Source organism: Falco naumanni, chromosome 17 (assembly GCF_017639655.2).
Source record: "Falco naumanni isolate bFalNau1 chromosome 17, bFalNau1.pat, whole genome shotgun sequence".
NCBI lineage: Eukaryota > Metazoa > Chordata > Aves > Falconiformes > Falconidae > Falco > Falco naumanni.
This window is the reverse complement of record NC_054070.1, coordinates 5,422,804-5,434,976: the sequence shown is the minus strand read 5'-3', so window position 1 is coordinate 5,434,976 and position 12,173 is coordinate 5,422,804. Positions and strand designations below refer to the sequence as shown.

The window sequence follows — 12,173 nt, the reverse complement described above, 5'->3', positions numbered from 1 at the left end:
GGCCGCACTTCCGGCCCAGCCCGGCGGCGGCGCCCAGCCCGCCGGTCCCGGCATGCTCCGCGCGGAGCCGGGCTGGGCCCAAAGCTGCCAAAATGGCCGACTTCGAGGACCGAGTGTCGGATGAGGAAAAGGTAGGTAGGCGGCTGTACTTTCACAGTGGGCTGGCCTCACTTTCTCCGCAGCAGGTAGGGAGGGTAGTGAGGAGGTTTAGCTGGGGTTGGCGGGCCGACCTGTGGCCTAGTCTCCCACTGCCTTGGGGCAGACGAACCCCGGATGCCGGCCGGGCCTGCGCTGCCCGGGTGAGCGGCTGGGCGGGCACAGCGGTTACTTACCAGCGCAACGTTTTGCGTTTCGATTTCTGTATTGCTTGGGTGCGGCTGAGGAGTCTCGGCGCACCTTTGTGCGTGAAAATATATTTGCTTTCAGCTTTTTTTTTCTTAGGTTAGTAAAAGGCAGCGGTGTCTTTAAAAGGTGCTGTGCAACCTGTTCCGTTCCAAAACACCTTCAGAACGTGTCTTCACGTTTTCTGCTTGCCCCTGCTGCTGACAGTAACTTTTATTTAAATCCTACAAATTATACTGGCTGCAAGGGCCTAAGCAGAAGCAAATAGAGGAATATTTATTTTGGGAAAGAAGTGAACAGATTGTTCCTCTTGCGTAGGAATGTGGGAAAATTACAGTCTTAAGAGCAGCACTGAGTTTCATTTAACAGGCGAAGGGGTTACCTTTTCTGCCAGGTAACGCTAGTTACATACAAGTGGTAGTTTAAAAATGAAGTCATTGTTGCTTTTGATGTGAAAATTAAAACAAAACCGGAGTTGTGTTATTCTGGGTGTTAGGGTGGTACAGGTTTGAGAGTGAAGGAGGTGAAGTAAATCACCTGTGGTAATCTAGCAAGTCCTTAAAGAGCTGGAAATACAGCCAAGGTCCCTGTTTTAGGCTTACATCTCGGCTAGCTGTTTAGTCTGGGAAGGAGAGTCAGTGTTGCAAGAACCTGGGGTCAGTGGGTGTTGTTTTTCCTCCTCCCACTGCATTCACCTGGAATCTGCAATTCTTTCAAAGCACTTGCAGGGAAGGTCTTTCCTTCAAGAAGAGGCTCTTCAGAACTATGTGCGCCCAAGTAATTTATTTGGCAAAGTAGATGGGATTTCGCTTGAAATCAGAGCCTTTGTTCTACTTCATGTCCCAGCTCAGGCATCCTAGATTCAGTTTAAAGTAGCTCCATGCCTAGCACAGGTAGAAAAGGATAATCTTAAGCAAGGATCTGAAGAAGAAACATGCAACAAGAATTTACTACAGTGTCTATTTTATAACCATTCAGATAGGTCTAGGACTTTTATATATGTTTCCTTTTTTAGGTGAGTTTACCAATGCTTTAAAATAAAGCAAACAGAACAAATCAATAGAGCAACAAAATTAATTCCTTCTCCCCCTAGCCTCACTTCTTTATTCTCTGTAGGCATATTTTAGGTAACCTAAAGGATTCATTTTAGTTTAAAATCTACTGCAATGTATCCTATTGTCTACCTAAGTTCATTCTGCTGCCATTTTGCCAGCTTAAACTAATGGTTCTGCAGCTTCCTTCTCAGACACTTTCCCCATTTTAGAAGGAGGAAGTTTGTTTTGCTAACGTGTTGCAGCACTACCTGAAATGGCAACGATGGCCAGGAAGTAGGTCAGTTTGCAGAAAGTCTTGTTTTCATGCTTCTGCAAATGAACATCCTGCCACCGCAGTGACACCACTTTGAAACAAAACAACTCTAAAAACCAACTGATTCAAATGCTTGACATTTAGAATTAATTACTCCACAACCTGTTTCCTGCACTCCACTCCTGATTTCAATAGTTTGACTTGAATGCTTTTTATTCCTTTGCTGTGCAAGAGAGGCAGGGCTAGGGATACTTTATGAAAGTGAACACCTTGCAGCGTTTGCTTTGTTATGGCTGCTTTTGTAATAACATTTGATTTAAAATGCAGAGTCCTTTCTGGGTTGATTTAATTTTGTTCATCCTTCCAAGTGGAAGAATTTCTGGAAGACTAAAAATCTATCCTGTAAGATTTGTGGTTTTTACAAGGATCTCTTTATGAGAATCCATTGATCTAAAAGCCAACATATTAAAACAGTGGTCCCTTTTATGAGGGTTCCATTACAGTATGATTCTACAGCCACAACATTGTTCATAAATTTATAAGTTTTACGGCTTTTTGGGGGGCCTTATTTGTCCATCTGTTGAACCACTTTATAAAAGAGAATCTGTTTACCTGGGGAATTAATTTGCAGGATGTATTCTAGCACAGTCCTCCCACTGAGAGGCATCATGGCATGAAGTGGTACATATTTGTAAGCCCTTTAGCACAGTGATAATGCTTGTATGAATGCTTACACTTGTGTTTTCTTAGAAAAGCACATGGTGTGATTTTAGAAGTCTTTCAGCCCTTTAGGGCTGGCTCTCAGCAAAGTCCACAGAGGATATAAAGCAGCAGTGCCCCCCTTAATTACTGTTAGGTGATCTTCGTCACCATCCCAATATCTAATAGTGAAATCTAACAAGATTATGGCAACAATGTGTCTGAATTACAGTTCTTAAAATGGCAAAATTTTTCCAACAGTAAGAGCTATGTTGTTGCTGTATATTTACAAACCTTATCTAAAAGCAAAAATTTAGAAGATGTTTTGACATTCCGTATTGTATCAATTACACAAGTTACTGACTTTTCAGTTTTTCGTTTGTATTGCTTAATTACTTAAGACAGAAAGAGTATATACATTTTTTAAAATTAGGTGCTAATTTGGAAGACAATTATTTTTATCTGAAGCTAATCCAATTAAGGCAGAGTTGTTACTTGATACTGTTGGAATAAGGCCGTGTACCCTTTGTTTGGAAAGGTGTTTATTTCCTTTCATGGCTTGCTTTAAATCATTGTGACAAACAACAATTTCTAATTAAAATGGGGAAGACTATTGAGAGAAGCAAGTTATTTTCAGTTCTGACAATAATTAAGCCGAACTAGTTGGCTATATACACACTCCTTTGTTTTACTGCTCAAAATGAAAAGCAGAAAAAATAATCAGAGTTGTAATGAGCACTGTTCTGCAGTCATCTTCAATAAATGTCTAGTTGAGCAAGAAAGGCTTATTGCACAGCTTTGTTAGCTGTGCTTATTGGAAGAAATGACGTTTTTATTATTCTAAGGGAGAGGTTTAATTTTGTGTCTTTTCCTGTTTCAAGTCTTCCAAGATGGCTCTGTTCCCTTTGGTCCTGTAAAAACCATAAAAGATCTGATTATGAAAACCATAAACTCTTACTAGTTTTCAGCAGAATCGATAACTAGATCACCTAAATTCTAACAATGCGAGACGTGTATTGGATTTCAGAACACGGTGCAGTCTTACTACTTTTTAGAAGAGAATGGGTTTTTATTTTCCAGCTTCAAAGTTTACAGAGAACGGGTTTTTCTTTTCCAGCTTCAAAGTTTGCAGGCATTCAGGTATTTTTCTTATAGCTAGCCTTTTCAGTTATTTATGGTATCACTCACAGTTCCACATGCTTGAATTCTTCCACTCTCCTGACAGTTCATGGCTGGACTACAGTACAGTTTCCAATAAAATACCACAAGATGAAAGGAGTAATATGCCACCGAATGGCACAGGTGGTGTGTCCGCTGCTTAGGGCTACAAGTGACCAGGGCAGCATTAGAGGGTCAAGGGGGGGGGGGGGGGGGGGGGGGGGCAGGGGGGAAAGGACACCTGCTGAAGTGTAGGTGGTTTCATGGTTTCATTTGGAGGCTCTGTCTGACTTCTGTGGTTCATTTTGGCACTTTCTGTCACCTCCCCTATTTCTGACAGTTCCCAGCTTTTTACTTTGCACCTCCATAGCACCTTCTGCACCCTGAGCACGTCTGTGGCTTTTCAGTGTCCATGGGGCATAACTAACTCTGGAAGCAGTCCCATGGCAGTCAATGTAATCGATTTGCTGCTCCATTTATAGAGGGATCATCCTCTCATCCTTCACATGTTGTTGCTGTGAAGCTGTGGCATCTTCTTCAGCCAGTCATCAGCAACAAACAAGTTGCATCACAGGGAATGACGGTGTCCTGCAAAACAGTCAGACACTCCTTAGCTACCGGGTTGTGCTCCAGTTACTATCCAGTTACACTGTCACTTCTACTGCAGTGGTTTCTTTATATACCTTTATAAACCTTTAGGTTTCTGATTACTAGCAAGGATCAGGAAAAAACATTGTTTCGGAATGTTGCCAAAGGGAGTGGCTAGCCAGCATTCATATCCTTTAAATAGGTTAGTACTGTGCAGGTGGAACAGTCCACATTTTTACAGGTGCCCATGTGAACTTCCTGAATATGTTTGGAATTATTCTGCTCAATTACACTGGAAAAAAAAAAATAAATCTGGGTTTAGTCTATTTTGACAATGCATGCCTAGATGTCTCCCTAAATCTGGCACTTCCTATCATAGTCAGAGCTGGGTTTGTTGGTGAATGGCTTCATTGTAGGTTGCAGAATGTATGAACTCAGTAAATTATCTTTCTTCTTCAGTTCAATTACTTTTCTGCTTCATTGTAGGTGCGTATAGCTGCAAAATTCATCACTCACGCACCCCCTGGAGAATTCAATGAAGTATTCAATGGTAAGTAAATAAAGAAAAATGATCGGTGGCGTTTTCTTCTCATTTCATCTGTTGTCAGAGGCTAAGGCAGTGTCACAATATACTGCTTTTAAGGTTAAGAAGTGGTGAGGGAAAAGCATGCTGTCACTCTGTGACTACATATGCTTAATGAAACTATTTAATCACTTTAATGTTTGCATCTGTACAGTTGAAAATGAAATGCATAAAGAAAAATGTTTGATCAAAAAATCTAATAACCTAACTGAACTTTCTCTTCTCCAGATGTCCGGTTATTGCTTAACAATGACAATCTTCTCAGGGAAGGAGCAGCACAGTAAGTACTAATATTTCAAACGCAAGTCAAATTACCATCAGAGATGCGTATGTTTTCTTATGCCCATCGTTCTGTGACAAAGCAAGCCCTTTGTTGTATTGAGAGCAATCTTCTTTAATTCCTTATCCCCCCAACAAAATACATAATGAAAGGCATGGATGTTTCTTTTTAAAAGCCCTAAATTGGAATTTGTGCTGTAGAGGCTATATAGAACTGACAGGAAGGCACTCTGCCAAAAAGTTTAACTCTGCAGCAGCAGGAATGCCTGATCTTGTTGAAGCGTGATTTGTAAAGCAAGTGGAGCCTGAAATACTGAGTAATCCTTAGCTGAAGTTTAGAAAAAGAACTGCTTTCAAAATATCTTGTTTACTTGCACAGTCTCATTATAAGGCACTTAAAGATTATGCATGCAAGGTTTTTGATGCTAAGATTTTACTTCAAGCTGGGTGACATGTCAGTCATCAGGTCTTTACATAAGAAAATTGTAAATATTAGTTTACTCCTTTGTTTACCTTGCTGCTGTCTAAATTATAGCTAGGGTGTTCCTGCTTTGCCTTGGCTTGCTCATATTCCCCCAGGCTGCCTGCTGTTGTACTTTTGAACTCTGTACTTTTCTGGTCATCACTAAATAAACCTGGCTTTAGACCTGGGGTTTTATAGCTACTGTCAATAAAAGGTACTGAAAAATTCTTTAAGAGTGCTTGTGTGTATTATTTGCCAAATTAAGTTGAAATTTTCTGTAATATAAATCACACGATGTACTTATTCTGGAGTCAAAATAAAGGTGCTAACATTCGTGTTCTTTTAATTCTTAACAGTGCATTTGCACAGTATAACATGGATCAGTTCACTCCGGTGAAGATAGAAGGGTATGATGATCAGGTAAGGGAAAACTTTTTACACTTGAGGTTTGTATTACTACACTGTGTAAAACCAATAAAAATGTTGTTTCATCAAGATGTTGACTAGCTCATTCTACTCACAAGTAACCATCTCTCCTCCTTCCCCCTCCACATCATATATTACTAAACTTTTGTTCTTAATAGAACAAGTGTGAGATGTTCTCTTAAAGTTTTTTTCTGATACTGCCTAGTAGCTCTAATTCATTGTTCCTTACATAAAGCTCCATGCTCCATTTGCACTTAAAAATTCTTATGTTGCTACCTGCTTACAGTTCCTGCTGACAATTGGTAGTAGAATCTTAATAGTTTGGGGTTTTTTTTACCATTTTCTGCATTTTTAATCTGTTCCCCCCTACACTAAAGGACATGCTGTATCTTTGATTATACCAATCTAATACTGTCCAGTCCATGCCAGCAGAACAGGGTGGATTTTTTCTGAAAACAAGCAGCAAGTCCTACAGAAGATGGAAAGCTGGCCTGGCCATCTGTTCTGTTCTCTGAGCCAAGTCCTGACCTAGCTTTTCTGATGTCCCAGATAGGTTCATGGGAGCCAGATATTTTTTTGAGGGCTGTCCAAAGAAATAGCTTTGACGAGAAAGTTACAGTACAACCTCAAAAAAACCAAAAAACCAATAAAGCCAATGTTTGGGAAGCCAGAGAATTACAGTGAATAAGATAAAGGAGAGGGAAGGTACAGTGCTGCTTTACTGTGTACTTTAGTTTGTGTATATTAGAAACAGCCACAACTACCTGACCAGAAGAAGAGCTACTGCAACAATGGAACATTACAATAAATAGTAAATTCCAGAGTAAAGTTCTTCATTTTCTTTAGAATGAGGAAGGAAAATAGCAAAAATAACTGTAAAAGCAAGACCACCTGTTTGTATTGTAAGAATGCCCAGCTTTAAGCTGAATATGTATTATAATACAGCCATTGCTGGGACAGAAGACTAGGTGCAGTATTACTGTGAAGAACAGAGAGGTTACCTACAGCTCAGTTCAACTACTCTTGGTTAAAATTATTACTGAAAATCCTTGTTTCTTTATGTGATATTATAGCCCAATGAAAGAATCTATTGAAACATTGATATCTATTCAAATATTCAGGGAAAAATGCAAAACAGCACATTTAGAGTGGCATAAGTGTATCTTAATTTCAACTTCTTTTACAGGTCTTAATCACAGAACATGGTGATCTGGGCAATGGCAGATTTTTAGACCCAAGAAACAAGCTTTCTTTTAAGTTTGATCACTTAAGGAAAGAAGCAAGTGACCCCCAACCTGAGGACACAGAATCAGCTTTAAAACAATGGAGAGATGCCTGTGACAGTGCATTGAGAGCTTATGTGAAAGATCATTACCCCAATGGCTTCTGTACTGTTGAGTATCTATCTTTTTTCATTGCTCCGTGTCAATCGGTACCTTGAGTGGACTCTGTGCTGGGCCATGCTGTTTGAATTCTCCATCCTCACTAACGTTTTTGCTAACTTTGGAATAACAAGTTCCAAAGAGAGCGCAAATAGCTGGGTGTGCTACAGTGGTAAAGATGTATTAGACCTAATTTTTTGTAGTCATGGCTGCCAAGCATCTGAACACCCACAGTTAGTAAAAAGGAGGCAGTATTTGCACGTATGTGCAAGTGGAGGTGTTGAACAGTGTAATCAGTGGTACATGTTCTCGGTGAGATACCACACAGCAAGCCATCACACTGCAAAAAAGGGATGTTAAGAATGGCTTTCCTCAGCTCTTGGGCCTTTATAACTCTTTTTCTAAATACAGGTTTATGGTAAATCTATAGATGGGCAGCAGACAATTATTGCCTGTATTGAGAGCCACCAGTTCCAGCCCAAAAACTTCTGGTAAGATTATTTCAACATTGTGTATTTTCTTCCTTTACTAGTCCTCAAGCAAACCCATCCTCCATGTTGTCTGACACAGTCTGAAGAGCAAGTAGCCTTGGACTTCCCAAGAAGTTCTGCTTTTCATGCTGTAGTCTCTTTTCCTTGTGGCTCCCTTGGTGCTTCCCTGAAGGTTTCAGTGTAGCTCAGTGACCTATCCAGAGAGAAAGGCGTTAGCAGAGCTAGCGAGTTATCCCCTTACGTATTCCTGAGCACAAGTGCACTGGAGCCAGCCTGTACTGAAGCTGCATCGTATTCAGCTGTGCTTCAGAAATTTAATTCAGTGCCATGTAAGGCACTGTAATATTGGTCATAAGATGACAGCAGAAACAGATTGCTTTTGTTAGTTTGGTTCTTTTTGTTGTTGAAGCTTCTTGGAAATTGTTTTCATGCTTTGTTTTTAGGAATGGTCGTTGGAGATCAGAATGGAAGTTTACCATCACACCACCAACAGCTCAAGTGGCTGCAGTGCTCAAAATCCAGGTGAGTTACAAAATCCAGGTGGACATAACAGGAGAAGATGCATTGTGCTTCTCTTACATGAATGCATTCAGCTTGGAATGAGATGCTGAAACACAGCTGAAATGTCCTTCTCAAGTCAAGATGGCATTAAACTATGTAATTCAAGGAATTTATTCTTAAATCTAGTGTTTCGGGCATGGTCTACAGTCTGGCCTGTGGTTTATTGTATAGCATTACCCTATGCGCCTCCAAGTGTGCTTCACTTTATAGGGCTAAAACCTATACCATGAACTCTTTTATAATTGCTCTTATTTCAACTCTAGGCATTTACTGCATTAACATTATCTTGAGCAGTCTTGACAAAGAATGAAACCTTTTAGAAAATCCATCCTGCTTTTAGTCTCCACGTAAGCAGAGAAGACTGGCACAACAATGCTGTTGCGCCATTTTGGTAGCATTTGGGGGCTCTAGGGATTATAAAGAGTGTTAATGATCACTTGCATTTTGTCTCTTTGTTCAGGTTCATTATTATGAGGATGGCAACGTTCAGCTGGTTAGTCATAAAGATATACAGGACTCTGTACAGGTTTCAGTAAGTATGCTACAAGTTTTTTGGTTGGGTTTTTTTATGATAAAGACACTATTTCTTAAACATCTCGTGAAGTATGTGCTTCTATGTCTACGTTCTCTTCACTTCAAAGTAATGTAATTTTAGGGTGACTGGTCAATGTAGTTGTAGTGCTTAGAGTCACATGGGAAGCCCAGGTTCTCGATTGCTTCAAGTTTGCCTGTACTGGAAAATACAGTCTCTGTCGGAAAGTTCATCCTAGGAGGTTCAGTTAAAGAGGGCAGAATCTGCTTTTCTACCTAAGTGCAAGGAAAACAAATGGTAAGAGCAGTACAGTAAGGGAAAAGAAGTCCTGTGGTACGGTAGAGGGAGCAACAGTCACAAAATCCCCAGTCTGTACCACGAAGGTCTACTTGGCTTTTGCTCACTAGGGTGCAGTCCTGTTTCAGTTTGGAGCAAAAGCTCTAGCCAATACATACCTCTGTCCTGAACCTCACTGAGACATCCTTAGAGAGCAAAAGGAACCCAGCTGCAAACATGAGACGGAAGCTGCTGATGTTATCCTCTTCCTCTGTACACAGCCTGTCATTTGAAAAACCTATTGTGTAGCTTTTGTAAGTTGCTCTTAAACATAAAAAAATTATTTTTCCCCTTTGTAGAGTGATGTCCAGACAGCTAAGGAATTTATTAAGATAATAGAAAATGCAGAAAACGAGTACCAGGTAAGGATCAGTGGTGGTTAAATAAGTATGATGTAATCATACTGGTCTTCATTTACAGTTAATGGAAACATGGAAAACCGACCTGTAATTCTGTTTCTGGCTGAATCTGGTATTGACTGTAAGAATTACCTAGAAAAGAACAGTAGTATTTGTCTAAAGAATGTAGCTGTAAACTACTTGTAATTAATAATTAAGTTTGCTATATAGTTATTTTAAAGGGTTTCAAATGATACCTGGAACAAGCATGGAAAGGGAGTGGGTGAGTCTTAAGTATTTTCGTCTGTGACAGTTAAAAATACTGAAGAGGAAATTTGTGTGACAGCTTTTTACATTGTCCCAGCCTGTGTGCAAGGAGACTCGATAAAAATAAGTCACTGAAACACCTAAGGAAACACTGCTACATTCACAGGGGAGTTTAATAGAAACCCTTTTACTTGCACACAGACTGGTGACTGCATTACTAGTTTAGTTAATAGCATGCCTTCACCTTATAGAAAGGGTTTTGCAGCTTTAACAGAGAGTCATGCTTTTCTCAGTGTGTCTTACTCCTGCTGTAACTGAATCTACTTGCTTTTGCAGACAGCAATCAGTGAAAACTACCAGACTATGTCAGACACCACTTTCAAAGCCTTACGCCGGCAGCTACCCGTCACCCGCACCAAGATCGACTGGAACAAAATCCTCAGCTACAAGATTGGCAAAGAAATGCAGAATGCTTAGTGCAGAAATAAGGAGATCTATGAAGTGTTTGTGTGCAAAAAACAAATGTGGTCCTATGCCAAGTAGATGGTTTCTAAACCAGTGCAGCGTGTTTCTAGGGCTTTCAAAGTTAACAGGTTTTCTAGCCTCAGAGAGAACTGTGGAACAAACAGCGTTTGTCTGTGTTTTCTGTTTCCTGCCACATAAACTTCCTGTTGTGACTGCATTTACTGATAGGTCATTTTAATTAAGCTACATTCATGGTTCAGAAGTACAGCTGTTCTCAGTCACTGATTGTACTGGTTGGAAAACTTCCTAGCTGGAAAAGCCCTTTACAAATACAGCTGAGGGTGCAGAGCATTCCCTTCACCCGTATACAGCACTCCAGGTCCTCCAGTAAGTTTGTCAAATCTGCCAACAGCTCAAGGCGCTATGCTGCAAGGTATAATAAATGCAAAAGACAGTACGTCCTCATGTTCTCCTTATTATTTCTGACCCCCACAAAGCAAAAAGCCTGCAGGCTTAGATTTTACTGTATAAAATGAGTTTACAAGATCCTTTACAGAAATCCCTACACAGCCAGCTCTTCCAGGGACATCACTTTTTTTTTTTTTTTTTTAATCTGAAGATTTGAGCCATGTTCCCCAAAAGTGAACATTTCTGCCCTCCACTCCCCCATGTAAGTACGGTTGTCAGACATCTGCATTTTTAGAGAACTGCAAGTTCCTGTGTAGAATCGGTAGTGATCCATGTAGGCTGGATGGTGATTAAAAAATGCAAATGTCTACAGAATAATAGGTATGTTGTGCTTTAATGCTTTGTGGCAGGTTCATAGAATTTGTATCACAGGTGTATCAATGGATAGTGTACAAAATAAATAAACTTGCACCAAAGTGAGAGAAAATATCTTTCCATTTTGTCTCAATTGTGGCCAGTTTCTTTTCATACTTAAAGGGAATTTTGGAATTGATCTATTTGTTGCTCTCTAAATGCTTGCTCTGTGTTAATTTTTTTCCCCTGTAAAATCAGAAATAGCAGTCCTACCAGTTTCTCTTAAGGGGAGGTTGAAGAGGCATGTGAATGCCTTTCTCAGAACTCAGAACATGGCTTCACCGCAAAATGAAACCCTTTTGGTGAACTCATTTTGTTTGCACTTTGTTATCACTGGGTGTTCTTGCATGTTCTGTTTTTTAAACTGGCTAGTGTCTTCCTATTTTTAAATACACAAAGAAGGGAGTTGGGAAGAGAGGGATGGAACTGCCTGTGCATCACACTTCAGATTTTGCACAGTAATATCATAAAATAAGTGTCTATCCTCTGTGAGAAGTTTTGTCTGAATAAAGTATATTTGTATTTGCTGTCAGGACTGACCATCTTACAGGCCATCTCTGTACCAAACAGTCTAGTAGAAATACACCCATCTTTGTTTTAAAGCCATTTGTGTGTGTTCTTTTGTGGCTTGTTTCTGTTGGCTCCTGATGAAGGCAGATCTCCAGGTAACAGCCTGAAAGCAGGGCTGGTATTGCTCGCAGACCCACAGGTGATGCTCCCACTCTGCTACACAGACCAGAGAGCTTTCAGATTAGAAGAAAAAATGGTCACGCAGCTTTAATGAAGCACTTCACCCTGGGGAAAATGGTGGACAAGCTTATTCCACTGATCTGTGTCTTGCCTGCCCCACCTCTTCTGCTCGGCCTGTGAAATACTAACTGCTGGATGTGTCCTGTGCCGGGTGCGTGGCAAGGACCGTCTTCTGGAGGGTTTGCACACTGCTGTGCAGAGCGCTACTCAAGGACAGCGCTGCTGCCAGCAGGTGTTTGTAGAAAGGGTTTCCTCCCTGCTGCAGCACCTAGAGGAAAGGTTATGGTGGATGAGCACCTAAGGTGCTGCCGTCTGTGGCTGTGGTCCCATCCAGACAAGCACTGCAGCAGTTTGAAGAATGTGAAGCTGGAGCGGGTCGCAAG

General features: G+C 40.6%; 1 protein-coding gene across 1 annotated transcript; it reads left to right on the top strand.

The window, feature by feature from the left end:
• The first annotated feature begins 30 nt into the window (after positions 1-30).
• On the top strand, positions 31-11,642 carry CAPZA1 (capping actin protein of muscle Z-line subunit alpha 1). The gene is made up of 10 exons (XM_040616787.1): positions 31-131; positions 4,582-4,645; positions 4,907-4,958; positions 5,777-5,840; positions 7,033-7,239; positions 7,640-7,719; positions 8,163-8,241; positions 8,741-8,812; positions 9,448-9,510; positions 10,090-11,642. Exons 1-10 carry the CDS (start codon positions 93-95, stop codon positions 10,228-10,230), a joined length of 861 nt encoding a protein of 286 aa, XP_040472721.1. The 5' UTR covers positions 31-92; the 3' UTR covers positions 10,231-11,642.
• Positions 11,643-12,173: the final 531 nt, after the last annotated feature.

Coding starts and splice junctions, on each gene's coding strand:
- CAPZA1 (XM_040616787.1), top strand. CDS start 93: ATGGCCGACTTCGAGGACCGAGTGTCGGATGAGGAAAAG. Junction 7,720..8,162: donor TTCCAGCCCAAAAACTTCTG/GTAAGATTATTT, acceptor CTTTGTTTTTAG/GAATGGTCGTTGGAGATCAG. Junction 8,813..9,447: donor AGGACTCTGTACAGGTTTCA/GTAAGTATGCTA, acceptor TCCCCTTTGTAG/AGTGATGTCCAGACAGCTAA.